Genomic DNA, 9,693 nt, shown 5'->3' with positions numbered 1-9,693 from the left:
CCTCTCTCTAGTCTCTCTATATCAGAATCACTTTTTATCTTCTCCACTATATTTAGCAAAACCCCAAATAAAGACCCTTCTCATTTTTGCTCTTAACAGAGGCGCAGGAGCAGAGAGAGAGTTCTCTGTTTTTAAACATAGAGAGAGAAAAAGACAAAAATTTTGTATCTTTTTGTTTCTCAGAGAAGATTGAAATTGGTTTTTTTTTTTTAATTTTTTGTGGGTATTTTCAATTTGGGTTTCTCTTGTTGTTGGGGGTTATTAGGAGGAGATGGGTAGAGGAAAGATTGAAATCAAGCGGATCGAGAATCCAACTAGCAGGCTAGTTACCTTCTCAAAGAGACGTTCTGGGTTACTAAAAAAGGCTCAGGAACTCTCTATTCTTTGCGATGCTGAGGTTGCCGTTATCATCTTCTCTAACACTGGCAAGCTATTCGAGTTCTCCAGTTCTGGGTACGTTTCTTGTTTTTGTTATGTTTTTGGGGGGTTTTTTTGGCGTTTTATCTTATTGCATGTACTCCCCGATCATATATGAAGAAAGTCCATATCTTCTTGAAGGGTTTTAGTTTTTCTCCCCTAAAACATTTTCTCTTGCACTTCTTGATTTTCCTTTTTTTTCCTTTCTAATTTAAATGTGCTGAAAATTGTCTTATCAGTGTGCTTGACAAGTATAATGTGGGATTTCTTTCTTCCTTTTTCCCCCCTTTTTGGTTGCATTTTATTGATTGGTAATCAGGCATATGGGAATTTTTGTTCCCTTGGTCTTTTTGCTCATGTATATATGTCATTGCGTTCTCTTGAACTATTTTATTTCTTTTCCTAAAAAGTTATTATAATTTTTTTCTCTTAATTTCTTTCTAATTGCAGAAAATGGTATTTTCAGAGATTGATTATAATCTTTTTTTTCTTCTTTCCTTTTGCTGTATATTGCTTTTTTCGATTGGAGATCTGTCATTTGGGAAGTTTTCATCTTTTATTGGTCTTTTCAGTCTTTTTCTTGATTCTCACTTGAGACTTGCATGAACTCATCAAATTCTTTTTTTCTTCATTTTTCTTGTTCTGCATGTATTTCCTAATGCTTGTTGCGAATTTTCTTACACACTGCGCTGGCTTGATGTTTTGAAAGGTTTGGGTGTTATGATTGCAGAGGCTTGTGGTTGGGATTATATATGTAGCGATTTTCTGATGTTCCACCATGAATTCCAAACCAAGTCATGTTCTAGTTTCTCAGGATCGTGCATAAATCTGAGTTTCTTGCTTGCTAGAAATGTTAATCTCTCCAGCATGTTTTTGCTTTTCTTCTCTCTTTTTTAGTCAAATTACAGTTCAAAATCCTATTCTAAAGGGTATAAATTTTCTTCAATAAATTCTTCTACACAGTGGGTTCCTTTTTCAACAATGCATAAGTTTGTTGATTTGTTTACTCATCAAAGATGCTCCTATTTTGACTGTGCTGTCATCCCAAATGTACTGGCATTTGCTGATTAATTCGTCGCAGTTTAACAGATTTTTCCCCATTTGGCTACAGAGCCAGTGGTGGATAGTATTGGTTTCCAGCTCAGCTGTGTTTTAGATAGTGCTTGGCTTGATTTTGCTCTCTGCAACTCCTTAAGCAAAGAATTCAACGAATATATTTCATTAAAAGTATATTGTAATTTAATTTCTAGTCTTCAAGTATTGTAAGAATTTTCTTTGTGGAGAATAGGTGATGATGATCTAATTTTTGTGGTCTGAAATACATTATTCTGAGAAGACTTTCTAACCAATTTCCCTCATACTAAATCTATAGCAAGACTGAAAATATGTTAATTCCAATGGCCATTTACTTATTAGATTTCTTTTATTTCTGATGGTTGCAGCATGAACAAAACAATTTCAAGATACAACAAGAACCTAGATTCTTCAGAGGCTGCTGTTGTAGAGTACAAGACAGAGGTATTTTGTTTCTCTTGCTTATTTGTCGAATTCTTCCTTTTCATTCTTTTTTACCACCTGGGTTCCAGTGTGTGTTGTAGACAATTAGAATGAAGAAGCCTGTTTCTGTGTGTTTTAATATCTCTGATGTAATTTTCTCCTCCTCCATAAAATAACATACCATATTTTCTTTTCTTTCAAAAACTCTTAAAACTAACTAGGCAGATTTTCGATGAATCAGTAGGAGACATTTCCTGCTTGGAATGTGAAAATAATATGTTTAAGAGAAAAGGACCTTTCAGCTGGCTCACTAGGATTTCTTATGAAATTATATGGGAACCCTTCTTTGAGAAAGTACACAGACATACATGCGGGCTGCTTCCGCATTGCTGGTAATCATATTTTAGTTAAAGATAGTACTTAATTGATAAGTGCAAAGGAACAGTTGTATCTTCTTTGCCTATCAGACTATTTAATTGATGAAGCAAGTTCCTAGCAACCAAAAACCTATTTAATTTGAAATACATTCAGTATTATTTCATTCTCTCTCAGTATAAGCACAAATGCCAATTTAGTATGCTTGCTGAACTAACACATTTTTCTTTCTTTGTTTTTTTTTTTGGCTAATGTTTCCTCTCCAGAAGCAAGATCTAAAAGAGGTGGATGTTCTAAAGGACGAAATTGCAAAGCTACAAGTGAAACAGTCGTATGTCTTCTCTGAATCACTTTCTTTTGGGATAATGCGACATTAAATCTTTATTGCTCCGATTTTGTAGAAGGCTGCTGGGTAAAGACCTTACTGGCTTGAGCTTGAAGGAGTTGCAGCATATAGAGCAGCAATTAACTGAAGGGTTACTATCTGTAAAAGAGAAAAAGGTTCAGCACATTTTTTTTTTCAGATTCTGCATCGCATTTATTTCAATAAACTAACCCTAGGTGTTGATGAAACTTTTACAAATTCAGGAGCAACTACTGATGGAGCAAATAGAGCAATCTCGAGTTCAGGTACACCGAAGCCTAAATCAAGTTTCATAGTTGTACATTTGAAACTTAGAATTCATCATATGTTAGCTAACCATTGCACTTTTATAATGAATAAAATCATTTTGGAAGGAGAAATAAAATCAAACTCGTGTTGTTCATCATAATGGAATGAGGTGGGTATTTTGAAGATTTGAGGTGTCATTTTGTCCAGTGTTTGCAACACAGTAGTTTTGGTTGTAAATTACTGCCAAAGGAATGTTTTGAAAGGGATGCTGTAAATTTTGTTTTCACAGAAATTTAGCTATAGCATCCCATTATCTGTTTTAGCCGACTTTTCTTTAAGAGAACAATTTATTTCTGCCGAAACATTGGAAAGCTAGAACTTTGTCCTTTATTAATAATCGCTTTTTGTAATACCTCTATTTACAGGAACAACGGGCTATGCTGGAGAATGAAGCTTTGCATAGACAAGTAAACTAAATATTTCTTGATGCAAATATGGTTCTCTATGGTTTTCTAAGGAACCTGTCATATGTAACACAATCCTTTTTTTTCCCCTGCTACATATTCTAGGTTGAGGAAATTCGTGGTTTCTTCCCATCAACTGATGACTCAGTTCCTACTTATCTCGAGTACTATCCAGCAAAGAATTCTCTACTGAACATTGGTGTTACAACTCCGGATGGGGCCTGCAATCACACAATGGAAAGAGATGATTCAGACACTACCTTGCAATTGGGGTACCCCTAATGTCTTTTTTGCTCTTAAATGATTTTGTTTGTAGAAGGTGCTGCCGTTATAAACTACCCTTTTATGAGCTTTTGCTTTATGAGCAATCATATATGAACTTTGTAATCGCCAGGCTGCCAAATGGAGTTTATCAGAAAAGGAAGCAGCTAGAGACAGAAAGCCATTCAAATGACTCGGAGAGTCGAGTTGGCTTGCTGTGATGCTTTTCCCCTTGGTGTTCTCTTCTCCCTTTTGATAGAAATGTTAGAACCGAATTGAGTATGGTACAGTCGAGTCTAGTCTAGTACTCTTTGTAGGATCATCAGTTTGCCCCGAGAAAAACAAATCATGAAATGAAGATATATTTCTTTTTGTAGGAAGAAATATAAGTGTCAGGAGATCTCAAAGGCAGGCTTTTTTCAATCAGTACAGCCTTCCTTTTTCGACTCTATTATCGTAAGTGTCCTGTATATTTGTTGCAACTTCATGTTCCATAATTTGAAAGAGGAAGATTTGGTTCAAACTTAATTTGAAGTTCCAGACTTTCCTTTCATATGCTCCCAATTCACTTGCGATATTCGTACTCAATCAAATGCTTCTGCTGAAAATGCTTGAATATCAAATGTGTGTTTTTTCTTTTTTTGCCTTTTCATTTACTTACTAGTTCTGCTGGTCAGAGACCGATTATATGCATCAGATACAAATGTTTTATAAACAATGCCCAAGCTGAAGGAATAAGCATACACAGAAAGTTATGCTGTTTTTTCTAAATAGAAATGAAGGGTGATCATTAAGAGAAATGAATGGCGGAAATGAATATACGTAGTGGATTTCCTTTGATTTTCTAGTAAACTCATGTAGCCCAACCCCAAACTTTTGGGATAAAAGCTTGCATGATGATGATGATGTTGTTTCTACTGCCTCTTTTGTCTTCGAATTCCATTGAGCATTTTATTCCTACTTCATTGAAGAGGCAATCCACCACCTTCCCTAACAAAGAACTAACCCAAAATAACCGAACTATAATAAACCGTTTACACCCCTACCCTACATATAATATATATGTATGTATAATGTATTACAAATTGTTTGCTTCTAAGTTGATCCTAATGGTTTACAGAGGAAATGTTTGTGGATTTGGTTTGGCCAGCAGGTCCCATTTTTTTTGTTTTATTATCTGTTTTTCGTTCAAATTTTTTCCTAAAATTAATTGAGGGTAAACTCTGTTAGATACACGACAGTACATAGGTTGGTCTATGCCTGCAAGCAGCAATAATGTAAATAAACCCAATTATGTAATCATATTCTAAATTAGCACAAATAATATTATCAGAAAAAATAAAACATTTTTTTATTTTTTTTGTTCTCGGTAGGTAAAGATGATCTTTCACACAAGTCATATTCGTTTTTGTTTCTGGAATTAATTACATTTTCAAAATATAATTGGATTTTGTTTTCTCATACATGGTAATATTGTACCAAGGTTTTTGTATTTGTCTTATTGAAATAATCTAGTGATGCTGTGATGGTGGGCGGTCCGATAGTTGCCATGGATTTGGATAAATTAACATTAATGGAGCCGCTATTTGCACACAAACTTGAATTCACTGCACACACTCACTTAACACACATATTGAACTTATTAGACATGCGTAGTTTGTAAATTAATACGCAGACTCGATGAATTTATTCTCCTCTTACCTATAAGGAGTAGAAAAAAGGAACAAGACATTAGAGGATCAAGATGTGCAATATCTTGCCAAGCATATGTAGTCAATAAATGAGCAGACACATTCCATGCACATGGGTGACCACAAACAAACTCTCTATTTATATTCCAAATTTGGCATTATTAATATTTCTCATTATTATTTTTTGGTATATTAATTAAAAGGTAAGAAAACCCTTGAAGGGTTTAATGGTACTATAAATAGCCACTCTGGATCCTGAACTTGAAAACCCATACACAACCATTTCTCCTCTTCTTTCGCTCTAAAATGGAAAACAAGCCTTCTTTGCTTCAACTTTGGCTTCTCACCATTACTGTCTCATTCTTTGTGAATACAATCCAATGCAAGAGACATCAAGAGCAAGCTCTAAGCAACCTTTACAAGTCGAAAATGAACCTGAATGCGGGCATCGACACGACCATTTTCGACGCGAAACATACTATGATCAACAAGGCCAATTTCCAGTGTCAAGCGGGTTTGAAAGAGAGAGACAGAATTGATAGACTTCCTGGACAACCAAATGTGGATTTTGCACACTATGGTGGGTATGTTACAGTGGATAAATCAGCTGGTCGTGCTCTTTACTACTATTTTGTTGAAGCAGCACCTCCACAGCCTACAGAGTCACTGCCACTCCTTCTTTGGCTCAATGGAGGTACATAATATATATATATATATATATATGCTTGTTTTTTGAATGTATTAAAAGACAATGTGGCATAGAAATCAGCTCAAGAATCTTAATTTGACATGTTACAGGCCCTGGTTGTTCATCTCTAGCCTATGGAGCAATGGAAGAGCTTGGACCTTTTCGGGTTCGTAGCGACGGCAAAACCCTTTTCAGAAACAGATATTCATGGAACAACGGTAAATAATCTGCCCATTAATCATTTTCTCTTCAAAATTTGACAATATTAAGTCCAAATTTCAAAATTAAATCTATTTTTGCAGCTGCAAATATGTTGTTTCTTGAGTCACCAGCAGGAGTGGGGTTTTCATACTCCAACAGAACATCAGATTATGATGATCTAGCTGGTGATAGAAGCACAGCAGCAGATAACTACGTGTTCTTGGTGAATTGGCTTCAGAGATTTCCAGAATACAAAGGCGGAGAGTTTTACATTTCTGGTGAGAGCTATGCAGGACACTATGTGCCTCAACTTGCTCACACTATTCTTCACCACAACAAGATCTGCAACAAGACCATCATCAACCTTAAAGGAATCATAGTATGTCTAGTCTTTTATTACTATTATTATTGTTGGAAAATTGACCACAAACACTACAAACCAATATTATCTACTTTGGGCTTGAGCCCACACGACTTTATTCTTCTGGGTCGTTGCTTATAGTACTTAAGTCCATAAAGGCCTTGATTGTGTGAAAGGGAGTTGATCCTTACTTGTCAAACACTCGGTTGAGTTATGTCATTCCGATGTTGAATTTTTAGTGTTTGACAATAAGTTCTCTTATTCTCCATTTCAATATCAATACTAATTAAGATTAACCAATACGTGCACAGATTGGAAATGCAGTGATCAACGATGAGGCTGATATTCGAGGAAGGTACGATTACTTAGAAAGTCATGCTGTAATTTCCGACGACACAGGGTATCAAATTCGAAAATATTGCAATTTTTCACCAGAAGCTGTGAAGCAGTCTAGCCAGTGCTCCAAAGCTACTGAAGAAGCTCGAAAGAATATGGAGTTCTTAGACATTTATAACATATATGCCCCCAATTGCTTCAATGATAATGTCACCGTCAAGCCCAAACCGGGTTCAGTAAGCTCACATAATCAACCAAAATTTACTAAATTTGTTCCCAGAAATAGAAATATAACAATAAACTTCCATACTTTGGATGCAGATTCTTAACTTTGATCCGTGCAGTGACTACTATGTGATCACTTATCTTAATCGTCCCGATGTTCAAGCAGCAATGCATGCTAATGTCACCAAACTCACCCATGACTGGCAGCCCTGCAGCGACGTCCTCGGAGAATGGAAAGATAGCCCATCCACCATACTTCCAATCTTAAAAGAATTAACGGAAAACAAGCTTCGAGTCTGGGTTTTCAGGTAATTAATAACATCAACTCATTAGCATCATCATCATCATCTTCGTTGTCGTTATAATCATTGATTGAAGACATCTTTTTCTTTTTACACAGTGGAGATACAGATGGGAGAATACCAGTTACTGCAACCAAGTACTCCATTAAAAAGATGAAACTTGATGTGAAGACTTTATGGCATCCATGGTTTATTGCTGGTGAGGTTGGTGGGTACACACAAGTCTATGAAGGGGAGTTAACATTTGCAACAGTAAGAGGAGCAGGGCATGAAGTACCAAGTTATCAACCTATAAGAGCACTCTCACTCATCAAACACTTCCTTCATGGCACACCTCTCCCTGATACTTCAAGAAATGCCTGATTATTACCTTGTTCTGCTTATTTCGACGGAAATTAAAGAGTTCAATTAGGAAGCATGAAACCTGAACGTAATTTCTCATACTTTCCTAATTTACATTTCTTGTGGATTATAACAACTACTTGAAGTGTTGAAAAGAAATAGTCACAGAGGAACTCTGTTTTCTTGGGGTCAAAAATTCAACTGAGAAATTTAAAATGGTTTTTCTTTTTTCTTTTTGAGGAATGAAAACAAGAACGGGCTCAAATAGGCCCAGCCCATATTCGGACATCAAGCCCCTTAAATCTGTTAGAGATTCGAGGGATAATCCGTTATGACTATCAGAATCAGTAGGAGTTTCACTGCTTTGAATCCCTTGTTAGAAAAATAATACAATGGATGAGAAGCAAAAATAACACAAAAAGTTTTTATTTAGGCTACTTGGAAAACGTCCACTATATTAATGAGATTACAAAAGCCATCCGTTGATGGATTATTCGCACAATATAATAATTGTATAACTTCAATTTGTGGTTAAATTTGTCGAAAATTGATTTTTTATTTTTTCTTCTTAGAAACCCACTCTTTTTCTTTCTCTCTCATACACCAACTACAACACCTCTCGCATAGCTATATCTTTTCTTTCTCTTGTACTAGTGGCCAAGGGCGGAGCTAGGAGTCGATGTTGGGGGATTACTAAAAGTTGTTGGGCTACCCCCAAAATTTTTTTATGGCTATTTATAACGTTACGCCTATTTAAAATGAAATTAACAAGAAGAGAGTGAAGACATAGAAGACAACTTAGGCAATTAGGGCCTTAAGCAACACAATTAGCCCTTAGTCGCATAGGGAGCCCGTATATAAAACGTGTTTTTATTTAGGAGGCTAAGTGTATATTTAGGTATGAGTATGTACATAACTATATATAAGTGTATTTTTTTATTTATGTATAATAGTATAAGTATATATATATATATATCAAAAATTGGCAGAGTCAAGAATTCACAGAAGGGGGGCTAAATGTCGATTGGGGTTCGGGGGCGTACTCGAAATTTTTTTAGGGTAATTTATTGAAAAGTGACTGACAACAAATAAATATCTATGTAGTCATTAAATTAATCATCACAAATTAAAACATAAAATAAAAAAAATTTATAATCATTTAAGTTATGTAAACGATCTTAAGGTTTATAATTTGGAAATTTTGATTAGATCTAGGTCTTATTAAATTGTTGTTATTAAACTTGCTTATCAAGTGGATTAGCGTCGACTTCACTTGAGTGAGCCATCACTTGTGAGAAATGGGCCTAATAATGACCGGGCTCATTTTAGAATGTGGAAAAATCAATATAGCTATATAACAAATAGACTAATACAATTACATCTTTTCGGATTGGGGAGTTTCGTAATTTATTTAAAATTGTAGTCATCAAATAAATACAATGTAGTCATTAAATTAATCATCATAAATTAAAACATAAAATAAAAAAAAATTATAATCGTTTAAGTTGTGTAAACAATCTTAAGGTTTATAATTTGGAAATTTTTGATTTAGATCTAGGTCTTATTAAATTGTTGTTATTAAACTTACTTATCAAGTGGATTGGCGTCGACTTGACGACTTCACTTGAGTTGAGCCATCACTTATCTAATAATGACCGGGCTCATTTTAGAATGTGGAAAAGTCAACATAGTTATATAACAAATAGACTAATACAATTACATCTTTTCGTATTAGGGAGTTTCGTAATTTGTTTAAAATTGTAGAGTCTACAATTTAAATCTAAAGATTTGAAAGGTGTCCCACATCATTTCACATTTTTGTCTTTTCATTTTTAAAATCTGTTTGACTTTATCTCCACCATTAGATTGAAATCGTACACTTTAGGAAATTGTAGAGCCCCTATAACTTATATCAGAAAA

At 34.9% G+C, this 9,693-nt stretch overlaps 2 protein-coding genes across 2 annotated transcripts; both read left to right on the top strand.

Annotated features, from left to right (window-relative positions):
- Window positions 1–189: 189 nt before the first annotated feature.
- Window positions 190–4,195, top strand: LOC120013839 (agamous-like MADS-box protein AGL15). The gene is made up of 8 exons (XM_038865795.1): window positions 190–453; window positions 1,860–1,935; window positions 2,556–2,620; window positions 2,691–2,790; window positions 2,878–2,919; window positions 3,328–3,369; window positions 3,472–3,638; window positions 3,761–4,195. Exons 1-8 carry the CDS (start codon window positions 272–274, stop codon window positions 3,846–3,848), a joined length of 762 nt encoding a protein of 253 aa, XP_038721723.1. The 5' UTR covers window positions 190–271; the 3' UTR covers window positions 3,849–4,195.
- A 1,429-nt stretch (window positions 4,196–5,624) lies between these two features.
- On the top strand, window positions 5,625–7,831 carry LOC120012632 (serine carboxypeptidase-like 40). Its single transcript, XM_038864066.1, has 6 exons — window positions 5,625–6,012; window positions 6,117–6,224; window positions 6,309–6,586; window positions 6,880–7,140; window positions 7,226–7,437; window positions 7,530–7,831. Exons 1-6 carry the CDS (start codon window positions 5,625–5,627, stop codon window positions 7,792–7,794), a joined length of 1,512 nt encoding a protein of 503 aa, XP_038719994.1. The 3' UTR covers window positions 7,795–7,831.
- The last annotated feature ends 1,862 nt before the right edge of the window (window positions 7,832–9,693 follow it).

The sequence above is a fragment of the Tripterygium wilfordii genome, chromosome 13 (genome assembly GCF_013401445.1).
Source record: "Tripterygium wilfordii isolate XIE 37 chromosome 13, ASM1340144v1, whole genome shotgun sequence".
In the NCBI taxonomy this organism is placed as follows: Eukaryota; Viridiplantae; Streptophyta; class Magnoliopsida; order Celastrales; family Celastraceae; genus Tripterygium; species Tripterygium wilfordii.
Note: the sequence above shows the minus strand (reverse complement) of the source record. Positions and strands in the feature narration are given on the sequence as shown.